Source organism: Rhyacophila brunnea, unplaced genomic scaffold (assembly GCF_057557595.1).
Source record: "Rhyacophila brunnea isolate RB1 unplaced genomic scaffold, BYU_Rbru_1.0 scaffold_19, whole genome shotgun sequence".
In the NCBI taxonomy this organism is placed as follows: Eukaryota; Metazoa; Arthropoda; class Insecta; order Trichoptera; family Rhyacophilidae; genus Rhyacophila; species Rhyacophila brunnea.
Genome location: NW_028232848.1, coordinates 12626719 through 12652977, shown reverse-complemented (window position 1 = coordinate 12652977; position 26259 = coordinate 12626719). Strand labels below are relative to the sequence as shown.

The 26259-nt window shown below is 29.4% G+C and overlaps 1 protein-coding gene across 1 annotated transcript in view; it reads left to right on the top strand.

Annotated features, from left to right (window-relative positions):
• The window catches only part of SK (small conductance calcium-activated potassium channel), a 428126-nt gene that overhangs the window by 94753 nt on the left and 307114 nt on the right, over positions 1–26259 (top strand). Inside the window, 1 exon segment of the mRNA XM_085945697.1 lies at positions 15302–15337. Coding sequence (XP_085801823.1) covers positions 15302–15337 — 36 coding nt within the window.

Sequence of the window (26259 nt, the reverse complement as noted above, 5' to 3'; positions counted from 1 at the left end):
GTTTTCTACATGCATATTTTTGCAGTGATGAATAAATTATCATAGTATTTATAAATAAATTCATCATATAAAACTTTTTTATTGTATACTAATAATTTTATGTGCTCATCTATTTTTACCACGTTTTTATTAGCTCGTATTTTTGTTTATCCAGTACTATTTTTTTCTTGTGTATCCAGTACATTTTTTTCTTATTTGTCCAAGATTTGTATTGGACAATATAAGATTTTTACTAATTTCCCGACTAGCTAGACATTTGAAACTTTCAGAATATATCACAAGACGACGACAATACATTATTTTAATACTTTTAGCCATTTTTAAGCAGAGCTGAATTTCTTTTCAGTTAATTCCGTTTTGTAAGAAAAGTTATTATTGTTGGTTGCTAAAGAGGTCCTAGCAACTAATTTATTAATATAAACGTACGTTACTATGGAAATCGATAAGAAATATCTAAATGACATTTCAGTATCCTATATTATTTATTCAGTATTTCTATCAAATACAATAAAAAGTTTTTATTAATATATAGAATTGTCAAGTTTATATGATTTAACAGAAAATTTAAAAACGTGGTACATAAAAAGTTCTTTTTATCTTGTAATTATTTATATTATTCTTAAACATTTCAATTCAGATTTCTCATACCTTTTATATCAGTATTGCAGCGAATGGATCACTCTTGTATTACTACTGCGGATGATAGTTAACACGACAGAATTCAATCTGTCATCTTTAACCGTGTTAAACATTAATTCTTTATGGAAAGATACTATATTGATCAAGCGTAACTAAACGTTTTTAACTACTGTCGGACAACAAAAAATTAGCGATAACAAGAAGTCACTGTATTGGCATATAGAAAACTTCTCAATGACGTACCTGTCATGGTGGCAACGATTGCTGAAGACGTCTTTAGATAATGTATCGGCTTTCCTTTTAAATGCAACTCTTTTTGTTCTTTTCAATAAACCAAAAGTTCACTAATAATAATTTTAACATCAGCCCTGATCGTTTTAGATATATTTTTATTAAATATACATAACTTCAAATTACGTATATTTATAGATCCGTACACCACAGGTAGGTAAAATGAAATGATAGATTTGGGGGCATTTCTTGTTTGAAAACGGAAGTGCGATTAGCTACACTGGAAAAGAATGTTATTTCATAGTTTTAAAACGTGGACAAGAAGTTCATGTTCGACAATAGTACTAGAACTGGTCAATAGCCGCGCGGCTTAGGCGTTGGCCTATTGCGTCGTGGGTATCATGTTCGAATCTTGGATCTGACAACTACACATATTGTCTTTCAATTTGTGTATGAGTCAGTGTATGTACCTAATAGTGGCTGACATCCATTTCTCGTAAAAAAATCTGTCAATACAAACCTTTACTCTGTGGAGGCTCATATTATGATCCAATTAGGATCGGACATGGTCGAAAGAATTCTTACTTGTCAACATCTTTTTATACATTAATAATAATCAGTATCTGGAAATCGTTAGATTTTCAAATATTTTTTGTATGATTATGGGGCATTTTTGAAGTTATATTATGTAGAGCATTATAATATATTATAGATCTACATTTTGTTAAAGTTTGGCCCTATGTGGATTTTTTATTAGACGTCTCAGAAAATATAATTTGCTTCGATCTTAGGAAGATCATAATATGGGTATACACAGAGTATATGTTGTATTTTTTTATGTATAACTGATTTATTAGTAATGTATGTTGGCTTGAAGAAGTCTCAACCTATTTGGTCAAAAGTCAAAAGACGCATAAGTAGCAATATCAAAAGGGGTAATTAATTCATAATATTTTTATTTTTGATCTATGATATTAAATTAATGATAGATTCAAAAATATTGTTGACTTTCCATCCGCTATATACGCTCAATAAGCTCTTAGTGAATTCTGAATAAGGAATTTTCATGTAAAATGATATTAGTATAACTTTACAATACAACCTACTGGGTATACATGCTTTCGTCTCTGTATAAAAATACAGAAGTTTGCAACAATTCATCGAACCGTTCAGTATATTTGGCAGCAGGTTTCATAAAAAATACAATTAATCCAACCTATTACCATTTTTATAGGTATGACGATCAAATTTGGCAGTCTATACTAGAGTTACATATTCTTCGCTATCTTTACCTCATAATACGGAGTGATATTTACAGTATGGAGGTGAAACGATAACGTGGCATATATAGTTGTAATTAAATAAACAAGATCGCCAAATACGAGTACATAGAATTCCAAAAGAGCTGTTATAAAAATATATTGTGCATGTGAATTATCTTTATGTCATTTAAAAACATAGTAATCAATCGATTTAAAATTATATAAAGCCTTTTTCATAGTTTTAAAATGTATATTACTTATTCTGACATTTTTGGGGCAAATCACATCACAAACTGTGCTAGATCGTCCAAGTAGAAATTACCAATGAAGCTAAACAAAGATAAAAGCTGTCAAAAGGTGGACCTGCTGGTTGACAGTAAGGAAATGAGCTCCGTGAATAGTAGAGTTTGAAGTAAGGATCTTCTATCTGGTAGCAAAACTCTCAGGAGCTGAATTCTCTGGCAAAGGTTTAAACCGCATACACTGCAAAAATACCAGATGCATTTTAAACATATTGTATAAGTAAAGATTGAATCCCTCTCTTTTATGTAAAATTTGAACCGCTGGGCATATTGTGGAGACATGCGCTCTGTATGCCTTCCATGTGGGACTCTTTGCCATCCTTACCATTTAAACTGATGAACATGCGTGGAATGGGTTATGAATTTACCGGTTCCTCTGTAGTGATGTTGTATTATTTTTCTAAGAATGTTCTTCTATATTAATAACGCAGTATTCTCGTGTACATAATATTCTACTCCCATTTATATATGAGTATATATGAATTGAAAACTTGCAGAGCTGGATTTTCTGGGATCAATAAAATTTCTAAAAGTCTGCATTCTAATACTCGTATTATTATTGATACCGTCCAATCATTGTAGGTAGAACTAGTCAATTTACAACGTTTGTGACTGCTATCCAAAATACATATCGGTGTTCATTCTTACTAGTATGTCTGGCCAATGAAGGCTACCAATATTAATATTTAATATGTCCGTAGGATATTTTGAGACATTTCATTATAAATAATCTTTTAAATCTCGGCTTAAATCAGTTCGCTAAATTGTATTCACCATTCAATACAAGGACGGCCGTAAAAGGGGTTAAATACTTGACGCGTCTACTTACACAATATATAATTGATTATTATACAAGCGACCCATAACAAAAGGTGCTATCCAACTCACCACCGTGGAACAACAAAGGATGTATTTACTCGTAAAGTTGTCAGATAATATTAGCGGGTTAATTCATTTGGAGGCGTGGTGGAAAATCTATTACCCGGAAAAATCGCCGCATCTGAATGAACGGCCCAACCCACAATACTGAATTCTGCGAATATTTTATACAAATATATTGTGACGCATACTTACGGAAAAAATACTCAAAATACTTGAATTTAAAAAAGAGGTCGATTAATAAAAACTTTCATATCCATACTATTTTCTCTGAAGATATCACGTTATCTATTATAAAGCATAAGACTATTTTTATGAACAGACTCAGAATTACTTGATCGGTTATCATTGTTAGAATAAATATTTTCTTTTATAAACCCTTAAATTAAAGGCGTGAGTAATTGTTTTTAGAAAAAAACTGCAATTCAATATTTTTTGTTTTACCTACTGATAACATTGTTTTAATTTAATACGCATCAGAAAATATTAACAAGATACAAAAGCTCTTGTGACTATACAATAGAAATATTTAAAATTATACATCTTATTTTAATTTTCAAGAAATATTGATGTTTTTTTTTATTTGAAAAAAAATCGTTAAATCCTACCTGTCTAAAAAACTAAATAATAATGATTTAAAACATATATAATAATTTACTTACAGAATAACTACGGTCGTGGTGACAGTAAGGAAAAAAATAGCTTCCAATAATGTTTCCGATTCGTTGTGAAAATACATAAGGTTCATTTAAATAAAATAAAATAATATTTAATTGGCAGCGTATTGAAGTAGTTTTATCCATCAGGGCATTTTATCCGATGAATGAAACTTTTTTTGTTCATTTTGGGATATTTCGTGATTTAAAAAATGCGTCATACTGATTTAGATTTTTATTCTAGTGAAATCAATTTGTCATCTCAACACTACTTACAACTAGATAACTCGATTTTCACTGTTTTTGAGATAGCTGTTGAATATGATTCAACATTTCCTTCTCTACAAAATGATAAAACCAAGTAAATCGGAATTTAATGGGAACTGTATTAGTTTTATGTTTGAAAATATTAGATAACTTTAAAACCATAGATGTTTTAAATAAATAAAGTAATATATCCATCATACTTTTTCATACAATTGAACATTATTTAATTTTTACCAATTAGACAAGCACAATTATCCATTTCTATTTTAAATAATAATTATAGTCTTCATCATCATCAGCCTGAATCTATCCACTGCTGGATGAAGGCCTCTTCAAGTTGCTTCCACTTCTCTCGGTCCTGTGCATTGCGTTGCCACGTACTTCCGCAGAACTTTATCATTTCATCGATCCAGCGGCCTCTAGGTCTACCTTGTGGACGTTTTGTACTTCTTGTATACCACTGGATGACTAGATTTGTCCAACGATTGTCTCTTCTTCGAGCTATGTGTCCAGCCCATCTCCATTTAAGGCTTTTAATAAACTTTATTACATCGCAAACCCTTGTCTGCTTCCTTATCCACTCATTCCTCTTTTTGTCCTTTCGCGTTATGCCCAGCATGCACCTCTCCATACCACGTTGTGCTACTCTAAGTTTCTGGATCTCTCTTTTACTTAGGGCCCATGTTTCACACGCATATGTCATCACGGGAAGCACACACTGGTTGAACACTTTGCGCTTTAGGCACAGTGGAAGGTCACTTTTGAAGACATTATTCAGGCGGCCAAAAGCACTCCAGCCTAGCTTTACTCTGCGAACAATTTCATCAAATATACATCCATCTATAGATACTTGTTGTCCCAGATAGATGTAGCTTTTCACCTGTTCGAGCTGAGTGCCATTGATGAGGATCTCTTTTTGGCCTGCAAAGCAGTTGAACATGACTTTCGTCTGTGTTACATTTATTTTCAAACCTACTTTGTTGCTTACTTCAGCGAGTTCCTGCATTCTGCTTTGGAGGTCTTCTGAGTCTTGCGAGAAAATTACTATGACATCGGCAAAGCGCAGATGACTCAGGTATTCTCCATTTATGGGGATCCCTTTGTCATTCCAGTCAAGTTGCCTGAATAAGTCTTCAAGGGTAGCTGTAAATAGTTTAGGTGAGATTGTATCACCTTGTCGGACTCCTTTGCTGATAGGAAATCTGCGCGATGGTTTATGGAGATTTACAGATGCTGTTGCGCTACTGTATATATTATTGAAAATATTTATATAGCGTCCAGGGATTCCTTGTTTTCTGAGTGCGTCGAGTATTGAACATTTCTTTATCGAATCAAACGCCTTCTCATAGTCTATAAAACCCATGCATAGTGGCAGTTTGTATTCCTGGTACCGCTCTATGATTTCTCTGACGACTTGGATATGGTCCATAGTGCTGTATCCTCCTCTAAATCCGGCTTGTTCTCTCGGTTGGTTCTCGTCTAGTACATTTTGCAGACGGTTTGAGAGAATTTTTGTGAACGTGTTGTAGAGAATAGGGAGTAGACTTATTGGACGATAATTTGCTAGGTCTTCTCTGTCACCTTTTTTGTGAAGAATGACAATGCTGGCATTTTTCCATACCTCTGGGACATCCTCTTTGCATATGCAGGCTGTGAACAATTGTGCAAGTACTTCATTTGCATCCTTTCCTGCTTTTTTGAGGATATCTATCGTTAAACCGTCTTCCCCGGGGGCTTTCCCACTTTTCATGTAATTTAAAGCATGGGTTACTTCCCAGGATGTAATTTCGGGAGTATGGTCTTCCGAATTTCCATTTCTCTGAAGATCTAAGTCTATAGTCGTATTGTCAGTGTCATCACTGTAGAGATCGCTGTAGAACTCTTCAACTCGGCTTAACAAGTGTTCCCAATTTCTGACGATAGAACCATCTTTTGCTTTTAGTGCTGTGATTTGACGTTTTCCTATCGACAAGCATTGCTTGTTTTTGTTTAGACTTCTGCCTGCTTTCACAATTGCTTGTATGAGGTTTACATTGAATTTACGAAGGTCTTCTCTAATCTTCCTTCGGAGGGTTTTGCAAAGTGATGAAAACTCCATATCGTTTTGTGCCTGTCTATCGCTCTTGGTTTTCCTTCTCTGCTCCATAAGATTCAATATTGCCTTCGAAAGCTTGGTGGAAAGTGTAACTTCTGAGTTTTTTACGCCTATTTTTTCTGCACATTGTAGAATAATATTCGTTATATCCTCCGCGTTGGATAGGGAAACGGTTTCGTTCTCATCTAAGAAAGCCGATAGTGCATTTTTGAGTTCATTTTGGAATTCAGTATTGTTCTGCAGGTATACGCGAGCATTTGACTTCTTCTGCAGTTTGGATCTTTCTGATTTGACGTTCAATCTTATCTTACATCTCACCATCCGGTGATCACTGCCGGTGTTAAACTGATTGATCACTTTACAGTTTAAAAATGTATATTTTCTGTCAGTGAGGATGTAATCGATTTCGCTGGTCCTTCTTGTCGGGCTTCTCCACGTCCATTTACGTGTAGGTTTATGTTGAAAAAAGGAATTCATGATGTGAAGATTGTTGGTTTCAGCAAACTCCACAAGCATGTCCCCTCTACCATCCCTTGAGCCATGTCCGAAATGTCCGACCGCTACGTCATCTCTTTGGTATGATCCAATACGTGCATTGAAATCTTCCATTATGATGTTGAAGTGGCATTTACTTTTATTTTTCAAGGATGTTATTTCCTCGTAAAACTCTTCCACTTTTTCATCAGGATAACTCTGTGTCGGAGCATATACTTGCAAAATTTGAATGCGGTACCTAGCATTGATTTTAAGTATCACGCTTGCGACCCTGTCAGAAATGCAGTTGAACTCGACTATGCGGTCCCTCCAGGCTTTGTTGACAACAAATCCAACACCACTCGTGCGTCCTTCATCGGTTCCTTTGGAGTACAGCACATGTCCGCTTTGTAAAGTAATAATACTCTCACCTTTACGCCTTACTTCGCTGAGTCCGACAAAGTCTTAGTATATTGTAAATTTCATTTTCCCAACAATGACCAAATTAGAGTTATCTAGCTGTAGTATTGAGGTAATAAATTATATTTAGAGATCTGACAATATTAAATAGATATTCATTTAAGTATTAAATTCAGTTAACAGACATTAAAAATTAAAAATAAAAACCAAAAAGGAAAAAAAAATGCAAACAAAACAGCAACATAAAAATTGGATATTATACAACATAAACACCTGCATTCCTGTTATTGCAATAATAATTCACAAAGCACCACAGTGTAAATATAAACATTTAATTTTGTAACAGTGTTAAAGCAAAAAATTACTGGTTCATTTTCTTGGACCTTACAAGAAAACCATTCCAAAAAAGTATCGGGTGTATATACCCATATATGTTTTTATTTTTATAACAATGAAAAAGAAATTGACTTATCCATTCAACGACTTATTTTTGTAGGGCGCCACTGTATCATAAAAATCTACTTAAACTAGTTTATTCAACAATGTGTTTATAATGTAAATTTCAAAAACATTCTTTCCAAATTCTACAAAAATAGATGCATTTTTTTCGCTTATTGTACAAACACGTTATTTGACCCTGAGTAAAAATATAAGTATAATATCTTTACGTAAGATATTATTCATACGTGTGTGATATTTTTCGTTTTGTGACATGTTCAGGAAGTTTATTCAGGTTTTGAAGAAGAATATGAAATCAATTTTTTTAAATTTTTTTTCAGTATAGTATATTTTTTTATTAAACAAATTAATATTCATTACTTAACTTTTGCCATATTATAAATAGGAAACTGATATTTTTTTATTCAACAAATAATTTACAAGATTTAAGAATGTAACATCATTCTTTTACTGAACATAATATGTATTTGAAAATAGTTCTGAGAAATATAATATCTAGAAAAAATCTTTTTTAAAAGTGAACTACATTCAGCAAGATTTGAACCTACGTCTCTAGCGCCCACTCTGATATAGGTATCTTATTTAATTGCGCCTGATTTAACGAATAGTTTTTACAATATCCTCTGAAGTGTTTTCTAAATTGTATTAGTAGATACTTACCAATTGGCTTTTGTATTTTAAAATAACATTATTAAATTACCTTAATAATTACTAACCGATGTCTGCATTACTTTTTTTTTGTTACAACACACTTGCACTTCAAAATTTATATTAATTTAAATTATCATATAATATAAATTGTCATTGGATAAGATATTATATACATCATAGTGGTCAGTGCACATGGGCGCGATTGTTGAGGGGCCCAGATTGTAATATCCTGCTGGATGTCGTACACTTTTCAAAAACTTTTTTTCTAGTGGTTATATATTTCTCAGAATCGTATTCAATTATGCATGTTAAATAATAAACTACCAAAACTTACTTGATTTCTTATATCAGTCAAACCAAGTAAATAAAAACTAGATGGTTACTTTGGTAAAGCATAATTCGTTTGGCTTAAAAAAAATAGCTTGTTAATCTCTTTCAATGGAATAATACAAATTCCTAAAATTATTTTTGCTATTCAAAATATTTTAAACATGCATTTGGAACACTACATCAGAAATATCTCAAATAGTAACTAAACTAAAAAAATAAAAATCAAAATTACATGTAATAATACTATTACAGAAATACGAAAACAGTGGTAGGCATTCACAAGCAAAATTTGATGCATCGGTGTGGAATGGTCCCCGCATTGGTTCACGATTCTGCGAGGCGTTCAACTTACCACTCACTCTCACAAGGGAACGGGATTCGCACAAATATGCGAAAATACAAGATTCGCTTTTAGCACGAAGCCCGCATTCAATAGATTTTTTTTTTGTTAACATTTAATATTCAAATTTATTTATAACATATAGTGAACTGTACAAATTATAAATTTAAGATGTTCATAAGACGAAATATAAAAAAACAAAGAAATGGTATTAAACCACAATAAAAAATTGTATAAATAGTATAAAGTGTAAATAAAAATATTAGATATAAAGTAGATACATGTAAGTACACCGAATGAACTGGGTAGACCACAGTCGAATACCGCCCACCTATACTCATCCTCACGTAAGTGAAATATATCAACATCTGAAGTGATTTGGTTGAACAGACTTATAATCGTCACAATTGGCAACACCAATAGCAGGTTAACTCTGCACTTTGGCAAAACAAACAACTATGCTCCCATATCATTGTTAATCTCTCTCTTTCTATCTCTCTAGCCTCTTCTTTCTTGTTTTGGTAAAACTTTTCATTTAGGTAACTTAATTTTTTTAAATTAAAATAGACAATATTTTAAAAACAATTTTTTTTTTTATAATTCTAATATATTTAAATTATTTATAGGCAGCTGTTTTGTACTATTAAATTATTTTCATAATGCTCATCATATAAGCTAAAATATATCCTATGATCATACCTACTGAAAATGTGTTAATAGCCCTAAATAATAAAATTATTATCAACATCATAAATAACTTAAATATCATCATATTAGAAAAAACATGTTGTAAACCATTATAATAAAGTTATATTACGTAAACGCCACAAAAAGTTTTAAAGTTCGTAAAAAATAACACTATAAAGTTATAAATGTTTGCAACTAAACTGTCACACATGAAAATGTACATGTTTTAAGTGAAATAATCAGATTGTTTATTTCTTCTTCTTTTTCGTACATATTGGACATCACGTCGTGTCTCTAAAATACTAATTATTTGCCATTCTTCTTGCATCTTAGGTCTAGCCAATATCTCGTTACTTCACCGTATATACCACATATATATTATTCAGAGATTTTCCAGGATGCCAGAATCCGATTGGCATGAGGGAGACGAGGTTGAGACTGTGGATACATACCCAATGTTGTTTCTTAACTCTCTGAAATATGACTATATTCTAAAACATTAGAGCGAGAAGTTTAAAAGAATACTATTTTATGTAATAAAAATACTTTATGCAGTCATCAAATGATTAAAATAAATATAAAAGATAATAAGGCTTCAAAATTATGTGAATAGATTATCTACAACGTTTCAGCAATTTCCAGAATCATGCTTTGAAAATATCATAAAAGTACCATTTTGACGTACGCTGAGCATGTGCCCCCTTAATGCTGCCTAAATCGTATAGATACGGCATGGCACCCCGATATCATTTGGTGACTATGTTTATTTACGTGATAATTATTTTCATAAAATAAATTAATTATGCCAGCCATGTTTAGATAAGTATCAAAAAATAGAATAAAAACTAAAAAAAATTATTACAATCATTAGGTAATAAAAATATTTAGAAAAAGATTTAAAATAGCTTTATTTTCTATTCCAAACTATTATAATAATTTAGTTCCACATAGCATATTGTATGTGAACTCAAGTCTAATCAAGAAACTAATTATCATTATTCTCACTTATAGTTTATCCGAAAACTTCGCAGTTCGGTTGATAAAAGCACAGTTATTACTGTATCCGTCGATCCGGAAACTTTAAGTTTTAAAACGATTTCAGTAATTGCATTTTCCGAAAATAATTTGCGAGCGAATTAATTTTAACGACGCGTACTTGGAGCCAGGCGTTTCAAGCAAACCTCCATATACACGATCCGAGTCAAAACGAGAATGAACGAAAGCCCATCCCTCTCTCGCTTCAACTCTGCGAGACGGGGGTGTAGAATTTTAAGGAGGCAGGGGGTGGAAATATCGGGGAGGAGAAAAGCGAAGGGAAAACTCCGTGACAGCAGTCGTTATCCGCTGTCCGTGGTGGAAGGTCGTCCGTTCGCGACTTGCGTTTCGTTCCCAAACATGATGTTAGCGACATCGTGAAGAGAGCTTATCCCGTCAAAATGCCGCTCTCGACTCGTGTAAATACTTAGTTTTAGGAACAATACGGACTCTAGCTAACATAATAATTCTTTAAACAAACAATTCGGTTATATCTGATGTGAATTATCAGCGGCACAAGTCGGCGTTTGTTTATCTATATTAAAATCAACGTATATACTAGTAATATACATACGTAGTGAAATTTTGACAGAACTCCTTTTGTGAACCCATTGTTAATTTTAAAATTAATATAAACGATAATTATATATCGTACAGCTTTATAATGCTTGATTTAATAATAGAATTTGTAATTAACGTAACATATGATTATTAATAGTGCTCATTTTTATATTTTGATTAATGACGATAATTATCTTGGAAGTAATTTTTCATTTTAACGATAGTGTACTGAATAACGTATTTTTATAATTATTATTAAATTTTCACGTTTACATAGTAAAAAATGATGTGATTTTATTTTTTACATTGAAATCTCTTTTTAATAAAAATGTATTTCAAAAGTGCTTTACGTAGATATGTCTCTTCTAATAAAAAAACCAGTTCCTTCTAATTTATGAAACAAACTATGGTATACGGTCAAGAGGTTGCCCTAGTGTCGTACCAAGGATATCATGGTATTGAAAAAATCTATTTTTTGATCACTTTGTATTTTATTAATGTGAAAAAAATACATCGCACGCGCTTTTGAAAAAAGTTACATTATTGTCAAATAGTAATATGAACGCTTTATCATCAATATGAGCTTACGGATTTATTTACCATTCCATACATATTGTAAACAATCATAGTCATATTATGTTATTATTATACATAGTACGTATTATTTAGTGTATATTAAATATTAGGTAAAAAAATAGTATAATGATCGTGAGCTTTGTAATTTTTGGCATATATTCATCGTATTAAATGAAGTAAATTAATGCATTTTCGTTCAGTTATTTTAGTAAATGTTTTTCACTACTTGTACAATTATTTTACGATCTAATAACATTGTTATAAATAGCAACAGAACATTAAAACGTGTCATGAAAAAATAATCACACCAAGATATTATATCATTTAACAAAAGTATTTTATTTGAAGTATAAAATATATATCAACCATTCACATATGCACAGTATTTTTTTACAAAAACTATTTAAAAAATTCAAATGTTTTAAATATTTTTTTTACTTATTTGTTTTTTTTTTGTAATATTCTTTTCTGTGTTAATATCGTTATAATAATACGTGTATCGCGTAAAATCTCATAATGGTCAAAATTAAAATTTTTATCAGAGTTATCGAATCGATAAAATTTTTAAACGTTTTTTTAATAAATTTTATTGTTATTTCCTTATAAACTGGATAAGTTTACTTACCATCATTATTGTACATGAGTTAATATAATATTATCTAAAAAATAAAATAAATATTGTTGTATGAATGCGTTACATAAAAATCGTTTTATGTGATTTTTTTAAGTAGAAAAAGTTGCCAAAGTGGGTTTTGACAACTCAATTATGTAGTTTAATTTAATTTGTGAATATAACATATAAAAAATTTATTAAACACTGTCAAATATTTAATGTTTATTTTAATTTGTTTTTTATATACGAATTAAACGGTTTTTTCTGTCTCGTGATAAATTTCTTTTACATTAACGAGGTTCACAATTATTATTATATGACGATATAAATACGATACACTCAACTTTAAGACAATTAATTATTGTATACAGTAAAACAATAATTTACCATTAACAATGCTGATATTATATAAATATATTAACTAAGGCTTGAGAATTTTGATTATACTATCGTAAAACCTCACGATAACATGGGGACAGAATATTATTGTATTATTAATTTTTGGCCTTCACGGCTGTTTTTTATTACTTTAATATGGGAAAAGTTATGTAGGTACCTACTCGATTTCTAAATATTAAAATTGTGAATATTTTGACCTTTCTATTTTAATATGAACATTTTGATGTTCAATATTAATATACTACAATCACATTTTTAAGAATATTTAGTATGTATTTGTTATATAATATATACTCTAATTTATGCGTTTTTTTAATTCTACAGTGATCAGCTTTAGTTATATGGGTTTTGCATTTTGGAATTAGTGATATATAGATACTAACTCATTCAGCCAAAAATAAAATGTCGGGTTACCAAAACACAGTGACTTTTATGAAATAGTACAAAACTTTTGGGAATTAAAATAGAATTTTATTTTTTATCAAATACTCACCCCCATTCAATAGTATTAATTTTTTTTTGTATTGAATGTATTTAATTAAAATGAATCACTTATATATTATAATACTCCGTGGAAGTTCATAATAATTAAATAACAAACAAAATTTTCGATTTCTACTTTTCGATAAAAAAAATATTCAATATCAGTTTATGCTTTAGGTTTATTTCAATTCGGTAAGTTAAAATTATCATTATTGATAAATGCTCGTCATCGTTAGTAAGTTTTGAAATTAATTAAAAAGATACGAAACACATTATAAAATATAATATTGTTAATTAAGTATTTTGAATGTCTTTTAATTCTCGCATTAGAATAATAAAATGCAGATGAAGGATTTGTAACATTTTAGAGTAAATATGTTTTTCTTTATAACTGCATAAATTTTTATGAGACATTTTTTACATAAATTGTATGTAATATGTCAAAAAATAATGTAGTTACCGTGAAAGCATAAGATATACAACCACAGTGAAAAATATAACGTAGAACAAGTTTGCATTTTCATTTAAAATAATGTTGCATGAAATGTGCTTTTTCTTTATGACACTTATTTCCTTGGCGCCACTGTGTCACAAGCTTATCTACTAATCCGCTCTCGTATAATAATTCCGTTCACAGTATATTTCCTCATTTTTTTTTAAAATTATGAATACTTACTACAAATAATTAAATCTCATGGCAATATATTTATCGGATATATTATATTAATAAATACTGTATTCATTGCATTACTTTTATAAAAAAATATACATTTAAGAAATGAATATTTTATATCGAAAATACATAATTTGAAAACACTTCAGATATTATATACCTACTAGAAAAAATCTTATTGATATAATACGATAGCTTAGAATGTATATTATATAATATAAGCCCTATATTGAGTATAGCCGACCACCAATATATATTATGAAAAGCATCTTAATCACAACTGAAATTATAACTACAGCATAAAATAATAAATTTATTAGCCCTGGAAGCTTGAGAGCTTTTAAGTATTTAAAAAATGGAACAAGGACAAAAACACTTGATTTTCAAATATTGGTATGTCTTAAAAAGTTTTAGAGGTTCTATTTTTTTTACTTAAGTAATATTTACTAAAATGGTTGCATACCTACCTACAAATTGAGATATGCAGATAAAATAAATACTCTGTTTTGAGGGAGTGTTATATTGTATAATATATATATAATATATAATATGTATTGTATATTATAATATTATATTAATAAAATATAATGAGAAACTTAATTCATTGTTTAAATGAGAGCTCTAGAAACAAAAACCGTAAAATCCATTTTTGGAAAATGTTGCAAAGTTAATAAAAATGTCTAATTTCTTTCACATTTAATGTTATGTATATTTTCTGAATAAAATATTATAAATTGTTATATTATATTATGAGTAGGTATACAAATATTTAATATTTTTCCATAAATTATACTTGTGAGAAAGAAATTAAGCATTATTTTAATGACTTTCCAAAATGTTATGAAAATGGAAACTGTATTAACTATTTTGTTTCTAAATACCTCAAATTAAAAATAAAAACCATTTTTTTTAAATTGAATATTACATAGAGTGACTGCTATGCACTTCTTATCCAGTCAATTGATATATCCATAGTTATTATATTAATTATCCCATATATTTAAAAAATAGTAGACCATAGTAACTGTTTTCTTTTGAAATTAATATAAAATATCAAAGCATTTGATTTTTGATAGTATCATTGAATAGAACCGCATTTGATTTCTTCAATAAAACCAAACCCGCCACCAAACCTTTAAAACAATTATGATTTCTAATTAACTATTTCTTTTATTCAACGAATAATTCAAGAGATTTTAAGAATGTACCACTCTAATTATTGAACATACATAATTTTGAAAACACTTAAGCTTGGCAATCGTAGCATAGTGATAATGCACAGGGCGTAAAACCCAAGAGACGCAGGTTCGATCCTGCCGAGTGTCTAATTTTTTCAAAAAGAATTTTTCTATTGTTTATAATATATTTTCTCAAGTGTTTTCAAAATTATGTATGTTCAATTACGATTTTATTAAATTCTGATCTGTACATAAGTAATATTCTCGAAAAAATTTAAAAAATAAAGATAATATTGTAAATTACGAGTACTTTGAATTAATTGATTAATTGTTTATTATACCACGAATATATTTTTAGTGTTAACCTGTCCCCCGGAAGCATACTAAATAGAGTAACAGGACACATGTACATTGTGTCGAATAAATTTCAATTTAGATTATATCAAAGCATATTTAAAAGGTCAAGCCATCTACAAATAAGTAATGACCATTGTATAATGCTATCATTATTGATTGTCAGTATACAGCTCAATAGAAAGCTCGGTGCAATACGGTTCGTGTCTATTTCTATCACAAGTCTTGTGAATATTTAAATGATCACTGGTGGGGTTCATATTGAACCGATTTCAAGGACTCCTCGGTCAGACTATTAAATTTTAATACACAATGTCTTTGTCGTATATTAGAAAACCCTGAATTATGGGAGTTTTATTAACAAGCTTGTACCAGTCCAAGTTTTAGAATTTACCACCGCAATGGTTGTAGGTAACAAAATATAACAGCGCAATTTGGCAACGATACACCGGATTGGATGAAAAAATAAGCCAGTCCCCGAAAAGTTTTTTTTCTATGTTGAAGATACACAATGTAGAATGGTCCATTCTTTAATTTTGTTTATAAAATAATTTTATTAAATAATACTTAAATATGTAGCCCACAATCAATAACTGACGTGTTGGCTTATATTATCGTGGGTCCCGGGTAAAAATCCCGGGTCAAGTAAATTAACATGTTATTTTTCAAAGTGTCTTTAGACACAGTATGGGCCTTATAAGTTGAGCAAGTGGATTACATTTATCATAAAAAAGATAAAAATCTCCGAATACAACCCCCACTCTGTGGATGCCCATTTATGATCCCCTTAGAATCAAACATGGTGATCTAATGTAAAAATTAGCAAATACACTGAAAAACTAAATTTGGAATAATCGTGGCACCATCTATGAATCAGGCTATTTGCTTTTGCATCTATAACAGATATTACAGATGACACATGGTATGATAGCAATAAAAACTTAAAAAATATTTTTTTTCGTTTAGATACGTACAGTAATGTTGGTCTTACAACACTATTGTATATTAGTGACTTTTCTTGACTTACAATTTTTCAAAATAACTTGACTAATATAAAATGTTATTATTGAGGCATAAAATTGAGAGAATCATTAGATAAATATTTGATAATTTGATGAAGGTATATTTTATTTTAAAATTGGGATAACAGCATTACAATTACACATGCTTTCAATTCATTTACACTATAATATTAATTAAAAAATATCACACAATGACCTTAAGAGCTCAATATTACGTCTAGTATTCTTTACGTTTAGTATGCTAGTATTCTTTAATGGACTAATCATGTTATGTACTTACTAAAATGGATCAGTGCTGCTTTTTGGTACCAAAATAACTATATGACAAGAAAACTGGACGATGGACATCTGGGCACCGAGAAAATGTATGAAATACGTGAAAGAAATACACGTACATTTGTTATGACTCAAGCATTATATCTACGACTAATGCAAATTGCTCAATATAATATTATTTCAACAAACCTTTGCTTTTCTAAATATATAAATTTACATACAACATGAATATAATGAGTAAACCATCAATAATATTGCACAATATCGATTACTTCGACTTGACTTAGTTAGATGTGTTTATCTATTTGCTTGCTGGTTTAAATCGTAACTAATGTAAATAATATTCCTTCAACGAATTCGTGCATATTGTGTGCGGCTCCCAAATGTCCATCGTCAATTTGTCACGCCAATAGTTATCCTGGCGTCTAGTCAACGAAGTTGAACGATTCATTTCCATAGCAATATAATATTTAACATTAATTCAATCGAACGAGGGTAAATGATAAAATTTAAATTTTATTTATAATGTATCTTGAATATTTAGGCATCGACATTTTATTTAAGGCTCCCAAGTTTGAATCCGGGTCTGGCAAATACGCATATTGTTTTTCAAGTTGTGTATAAGTATTTATTAGGAATTTGTGAGTATGGACCTAATAGGTTGGGCAAGTGGCTAACATCCATTTCTAGTAAAAACAAATCAAAAAAAAAACAAAAAAACCTCGACCCTGTAGGGGCTCATATGAGTTTATTAGGTCAGACATAGTCAAAAACATACATATATATAACGGAGACTTTGTATCTTATAATAAATAAAATAATAAAAAAAAATCTTTTAAAGTATCTAACTAGCTGCATTGGGGTGACGTACAATCCATAAAATGTTGCAGGTTGGGGTCATTCCCAGAAACAGTCGATAACGTACATATTAAATAATAATATTATGTACGCATTGATCAATAATAATGTAGGTATAAATAGTTCATTTTACTAAACTATACGTTTTTGAAAACTTTCGATATTATTTGTTTAGAATATCACACACTTTTATGTAGTAACAGCATTCTTAAATATAAAAATTACCATACGCCACCTGTCTCTACATAGATATTATAAATATTTCCTTGTAAAATTCGTATAAACTTTACTAATAAAATTGTCTGCCGACGAAGTAAATAACACAGTCGCAGTTTTTTTAATTAGGTCGAAAAGGTACTATATAAAGTATTTTATTACAATAACCTAGAGAGTACATCAATAATTTATTGACAGGAAGCGAGGTTTTTTAAATTCCTACATATTGGCTGTATATTCTATTAATATTAATATTATTATTACTTTTTATTTGTTTATTTTAACACATAAGTATAACTATAAGTATTGTATGATAATCGTAAATGTAATCATAACTGAGGCTATAAGAAGCAAATACAAAAAATGTAGTATGCATAAATATGACTGTTTTGCTTCTAATAACCTCATTTTTATTACTTTACTATGATTTTTTTTTTATTTATTACAATAAAAAATATGAATGGTTGATTATATTATTCAAATACGTCTACACAAATACTTTTCCAGTTTCAAAAATAACATCAATCCCAAAAACAAAAAACATATACAATGACGACATTTTTTAATACATTACCTGTGAAACGACATCGAAAGAGGACATCGTGGAGTAATAGTTTGACCGGAATAAGATTTAGTCTAGTGAATACCGGACTCGCCTTAGAAGGGACCCTGTCGTCCACCAACATCCTGGATGATAAATGACTCCATGTCATTTGCGACGCGTTAGAACCGGTGGTCCATGATAGTGTTTTTCGTCGCAGAGACCACATCGCTTCAGGTAACAATATTTTTTTATTATTCATTACAATCGCATAAGAGAAACACCCAGATTTAGTTTTGTCAACAAGTATTTTAAAAGACTCAATATTATATACTATTATTATCGTTGTATTAGATATTATTCATATTCATAACACTATTTTGCTCCACTAAGCATAATATGCAATAAGTGCACAATTACCTATCGATAATAAAATTATAATAACAATTTATCTTCACACTATAGCACAATCTTCATTTTTTCTGATTAACAGATTCATAGAAAATAATAAACACGATTGCTTAATAAAATTATGGCTTACGGTAAAACATGGCTAAGCCTAGGCATATAAAAAATGAATACCAGTGTTTATTGATTATTTTTATTACACTAGAAAAAACTCAGTAGGTTTCCCCAAGATCCATTTAAATAATTATTGGTAAAATTGATAAAAATAATAACAAGATAAAAAGATTTTTTATATAGGTACAACGTTTTTAAATTTTCTGTTGAATCATATAAACTTGACTTGACTAGCTTAAACGATCAAAAAAATTTGGACTTGATAGAAATAATACCGAAAAATCATTTTAACATGTCATATTGATTTCCATAGTAACGCACGTATATGTTAATACTTTAGTTGCTAGGACCCCAGACCCCTTAGCAACCAATAATGGTGTCGAAATAACTTTTCATACAAAACAGAATTAACTGAAAATGAATTCAAATCTACTTAAATATGGCTAAAAGTATTTAAAAAATGCATTGGCATCGTGTTCTGATATATTCTAGAAGTTTCAAATGTCTAGCTAGTCGGAAAGTTAGTTAAAAATCGATTGCAATATTTGTACCGGACAAATAAGAATACGAGCTAAGAAAAACGTTGTAAACTCTTATATTATAAATAAAGAGAAGTCAGAGCAGAACTAAACAATTTTACATACGCCCATTTTCTATTAAACATCTCAATTTTTGAATTACACAAAATTAATTTAAAATTAGAATATTTTGTTTCATCGGCATACTGTATTTTATCTAAGCGGACTTGCCGATTATAATTACTTATATAAACAAATCTAATATAGGTATGTTGTACCTTATTAAATTTGAATTATACTCACGGTGTAAAATAAGCAACATATGGGTAAGTTCCTAATATTTATCATGTAGGTATATTTCTCTGTCATATATTAAAAGTGGATGGGATTTAAAGTGTATCTTTTAATAATGCATATTATTTTTCCGCTGAGTTATACTGAAATACTCGTTGGCAAAACTACACAATAAAAATTACTTATGAAGATTTCATTGTATATAATTCATCAATTTTTAAAAGCTTTCAGTGCGTGTACATAATAAATTGAATAATGAATACATTTTATCATAGTTGTGTAGTAGTTTTTATAATATTCATATTATTTTAAATGTTTTATTTAATACTATGATAATTAGGGGTGGAAATACTGGTTTTCAATAATATTATAAACATATCAGTTTTTTAAATCAAAACAACATGTTTTTTTTAAATTTGTATGATAACTTTTTACGTACATCAGTACAATCACGTTTCCGTTTTAACTGTAATTTCTTTACCCTTGTATTAAATTATTTTTTTGATATAAAATGTTTGTTTTAAAAAGTTTAACAAATACATTAATATCAATACAGCGATTAAAGTTCAATCTGTAATGTATTGTGTTCTGTTAAAAACGTAAAACATTAAAGCCATGTATTATTAATTATTGCTCTGCTATATTATCCTTCCCCGAATATCATACAATAATTGCTAACATATTTTCGTTTTATTATTTTTACCATCAGTGATTCTTATCTCAAAACATATGCAATTAATTATTCATATAAGTATGTTTGTGTATCGTTCAGTTAAACTATTGATTATGTCTTTCATAATGTTTGTGTATACATAAATTTGTCGTGTAATCATTCGTTATATAAAATATTGTTTTTAGGACGTCTACCTGCCATGGATAGAATTGCTGTATGTACAATCATGGTCAAGTAAAACTATAAGTATCCAGGCTCTATGTACACAGTTATTTACTTGGCTTTATATGCCAAAAGCTAGTATAATAATAAATGGATAATTCATTAATATCATATTATATTTATACAAAACATAATTACAATATAATATGACATTGAAAAATATACACATATAAATTAATTTATAAACATTAATGGCTAATATTACAAGGCTAACCCTCGATGATTCTTATATAAAAATGCAAAAATATTCAGGGGATCCCAATAAATCTTATTTTCAGTATTAATTGTCTTCGTTCCCATTAATACAGAATACTTGAAATATATTATAATAACTTTGATCACAATGAATTAATATTGTACCAACGTATTATTTAGAGTAGTGGGATATTTTTATCTGTCAAAAATTAGCTGTAAGAGATCTTGGCATTACATTTGACAGTAAACTGACATGAAATGGTTACAATTTGTAAAAATTCGGTACAAAAATATTGGGCATCGTTTTGTGTGTTTCCCGATTTCTTTCGGGTGTTACAGTTTTAAAATTTCTTAACAATTCCTTAGCTTAAATCAGTTGCTTTTTTCCCAAGGTGCAGAACTAACTTGCCATTGGTAATGCCTATTGGGCGGTAATAACTGTGGTCATACAAATCGCTTCGTATAATGTTAATGTATTTCGACGTTTCATGTTGTTTTATAAATTCTCAAAATACGGTCTACTTATCTCATGTGGCGTACTTCCGTGTACTTTGAATGTATTTTTGAATTTACTGATTTCTGATAACTTTCTATATAATGTACTATTTATTACATACTGCATCTATTTCTTTATTTTTTATGTCATTTTGCAAACATCCTAAATATATAAGTTATAAAGTTCACTAAGTATAAATGTAAGTAAAAAATTGAAGCCATAGCAAAATATTGGTGTCGTTATTTTGTGGATCACTCCTTTTACTAATAATTAAGCACGTATAATTATTTGTTTTTAATTTTATTACAAGGCATTTAATTTAATTTCGGAATCTTCAATACTTAAACTTATACCAACGTAATAATTATTTTGTAAATCTATGTATCTGCAGACTGATATCAGACATGATAGTGATCATAAGTGTTATAAGTATGATGATGTTGATATAAGAAACGGAAATATATATTTAAGGCTGTATTGTGCCAGCAGTACATGATTTCAGTTTTAACCAGTATTTAATTTATTTTATATAAATTTGAAATGTGTTACAAACAATCCACAATGATGCTATTAAATTTGATAAAGGGTTGTTTATAAAGGGGTGCCTTCCTAGCAAAATGCTTTCTGCTTGTATCATAATAACCTGGTATAGTCTACCGAAAGACAGAAAGTCGATTGTTGTAGTTTTTATAAGGACTCGATCATTCGAATATGCCCCACACCATGGTCTATTTGCCGTCACCATAATTGAACGTTTTTCTTTAGACTTATACTTTTTTAAACTTATAATATGCAATGTAATTAAATAAAATAAGGCGGCGCTGCCCAAATTCCTTAAAATAATGTAAAATTAGTCAAATCACACTTGAGTGCATTGCAACCTTGGTCGTGGGTAACTACTCCTGAGAAATTCCTTGTCATAAAAAAAACTTCACAGCCAAACTTAGGATTTCGTGATACTCTCGGTTAAAACCAGTTGTAGTGCGGAATTATTGTACTCTAAAAAGGTACTCCTACTCCGTCCTTTCCCATATTCCCTAGTAGTGCTGAAGGGAAGTGATATTAATAATTTATTATTGTTAGAACAATCATAAAACGTTCAACCAAAGTTGTATAGCCTACAAAATTAGGTGAGTATTTTTTCTACAACTGCCAGAAAAATCCTACACAAAAATTTTAGGTATTCATAAATAATTTACATACTATATATTATTATAAATATATACCTACTATTATTCATATTATACTCCTTGAACTATTTTACGTCCTATTCAGAGCATATTATTATGTAGAGCAGAAAATGACGCCATTTTACACAGTACCATACAAAAGCCTTACCGTATTAATCCTGCAAAGCTGTACAGTTGCTCAAGGGTGAGCATTTTGTGGGTCGGCCACAACGAACAATTTTAATTTCAACTTCACCCTTAGCAAATACATTTATAGCACTATATTATAATACAGAGAGTAATTTACGAAGAACTAACATCAAAATATATAATTTCAGATAGTAAAATATGTATGTATAGTGTTTTCATAAAGTGTTTTGAGTTATCATTAATAATATAAATGGTGTGAGTGAATGTCTAACAAGACGTGTCCTTAGTAAAAATAATTCATATAAATTACACTTTGTGAAGGTTTATGTGCTCCATTTGAAAATAAAAATGATAATTAACCTTTTTATGGATATTAAATTATTTTTTACGTTATTTACAAACAACCTGGCAGTAAATATGAGCATAAGTATTTATTTTAATAATCGATAATATTTTATGCGCTTACCTCTTTATGTTAAGCATACCGCACCAACTGGTTTATAATATATTTATTCTGGTGGAAGGGTCAACAGGCAAGCAGGGAATTAAACGCATTCATTGTCGAAAGATAGCCTAAAACACATCGACTGAGGAAAGGAAACAGGACGTAACCTACAGTTTTTCAAAATAGGTTTTATTGGATGATAATGTTATATACGACTAAATATATATTGTGTCCAAAGAATGTAAGCTGCCAGTAATGCCGATTTATTATCTTAATTTAGATTGCAAGTTTTAAACAAAAAAAGAAAGTGAAATGGGAAAAATGACTTAACGATCATATTTGTTAGTTTATCTTTAATTAACTCAATAATTAATACCAAATTAGAAATATAAAACTAAATTATTAACTACCATGCAGTTCCAGGTTTAAAGTCTATTTTTTTATTTTTACATTGACTGAATACCACAACAAAAACGTTTTTGTGCCTCCTGGAAAATTTTATTTCCGTCTTTTTTCCTTTCTTTTGTCGACATGGAAATAATAAATAGCATTTTTATGGTTTTTTTTACGGTAGCCTAATCTGTACCATATTTTTGTTATTTTTACACCTACGTGAGTTTAATTTCTTTAACATAATTTAATATTCTATACTAAATTATCACTCTTTTTTTTCATAAATCATGTGAGTACACTAGATTAATATGCCGTAACAATGATGGCAAGATACCTAGCTGTCACGTTTATATTAAACATTTTGACGCTAAATGATTATTTTATTTATGCAAATTAAATTATACGCCCCGGCAGAATTATAATGTGATTGTCCGTATCAACTGACATTTAAAATTAATTTCAATTTCACATGACGCGTCGGATAAAATTTTGATAAAATAAACCAGTTTTATTTTTTATTCATTAAGCAAAGCCACGAGGCTTTCTCAAAATAATATCCTAACAAAAAGATAATTCTATAATTATTCAGAAATATTATGTTAATTCTCCAAGAATCTTTTCTGTTATTTAATTTTTGTAATAAGTTTTCGTAAATCATTGATAATAATAAAAAATAAGCAAATCGATAAAATTTAATTATTTCGCATAATTGTAAGTAAATAAAACTCCATCACTTTTACTAGTTTTATTTCTGTGTTTCTGATAACATTAGGAGCATTTTATTTATTTTCTCATGGTGCATAAACTAATAAATTATGATACGGATATAAATTAATTTAGTACACAATTTTAATTTGACCTTTTCCATATACTATTATTATAATATTGCACCAATGTGATAAGGCGTAAGATAAACGGGTGATGAGATTGTAAAGTAGATACCCTACCGTATCTACCGGGTCTAGGACGATTTGGCACCGGGACAACTGGACGCCACACAATTCGAAACTAAATAGACGTTAGGTACCTATAAGTACTTAAAAAAATATATTATTATTATTTATATATAAATTATTATATTATGATTTAAGAGTTGGTGAGAATTTAAATAATATGCACACGTAAATAATGATTTAATCGTGGATATGTTTAAGTTCCATTGAAAAAAGAGTTTTTTATTTTATATAATACCTTAGGTAGGGTAATTCTCAATCCGCAATAAAAAATATTATGTTAAGAGTAAAATAAAACTACTAAGTAGTAGATAGAAATTGATTAAAATTCCTCGTCTACGTTCTGTATACGTGTCTACGGCAGTGCGGCGTCCAATTGTCCTGGCGTCCAGTTGCCCCATTCCCTACCTACCTACTGCATAACCTACTTAATAATTAAATTTAGTCATAACGATAGTTCAATTAATCAATTACGAAACAAAATATATCAAATACAATACAATCATGTAAATACACCTGACTAAGCAACTAATATTTAAACATGCATTTCATCGTCATTACAAAATAATAACAAGCAAATACACACGGTGCAGATTTTCAGTCAATAAAAAATAATGCACCCATAGATACGCATAACCACTCTATAATGAACGTTTGACAGAAGCATATCGGACTTCACTTTGGTTACATAATACTTCTTAGCGTCATGATAATCTATTTTCTTACTACTTACCGTATTAATTTCTTATCTGTATAATTTGATCCACTGTCGTAAATTTGACATTGTCATAATATTTATATTTATGGGGGAATAAAGGGAGTATTTTTCTTAATCACACGCATCCTAAAAGTAAAATGTAAAAAAAAAATGAAATCATTTAAATATTATAATATTTTATTTCAACAATGATTTAATTGCGTGGAGTTAAGTTTATATATTTTGTTTTTTTTTATTCTTAAGATATTTCTGTTTAACTCTTATACATGCTACCAATCTTTTAATGTAGATAGGTACATAATTATTTTTTTTCTAAATGATAAAATTTAATCTTTAATATTATTATAATTTAACAGTAGCACATATTATGAATTAAAAATATAACTTATTTGTCAGCACACTTTCTCCACTGCAGAGAACTGCAAGTTTTTTTAATATAAATTTTATTCAAACAAAAAAAAGAATAATAAATAATATAGTTTGTTACTGAAAGGAACATTTACATGGTTCAGTAAACGATGTGAGTTCGGAACCCACTCGGTCCAGTCTTTTTAAATTTATTTTAGTCATATTAATATTAGACGATACGAATACCACACAGACGCGAATCATGAATGGGCCTAGAGGCCCAATGACAGTTGTGTATTTAGTAATTGAAGTGTCACAATCGCAAATACCCAGGCTTTGAGAAAATCACATAAATCCATATTATTCTCTCCGGGAATCAAACCTGGAGCTCCCTGATGAAAGGCTGGCACTTTATGCACTGCACCACGAGACCCATGTAATTTACATAATATTCACTTCACTTTAAATGACATACTTATAAAACTTTTTTTAAGTAAGAAATATTTGATGTGGCGTATTATAATTTCTCAGGCTAATTTAATTACCACTTTTTACTGTACGTACCTACTCACAAGAATCAAAAATGTTACATATTTATTTCAGAAATACCTCAGAAGAGTAAACCTATGTATTAGAAAACATGTTGAAAATAGTATGGTACCGGACGGGGATCGTTTTTGAGTTAT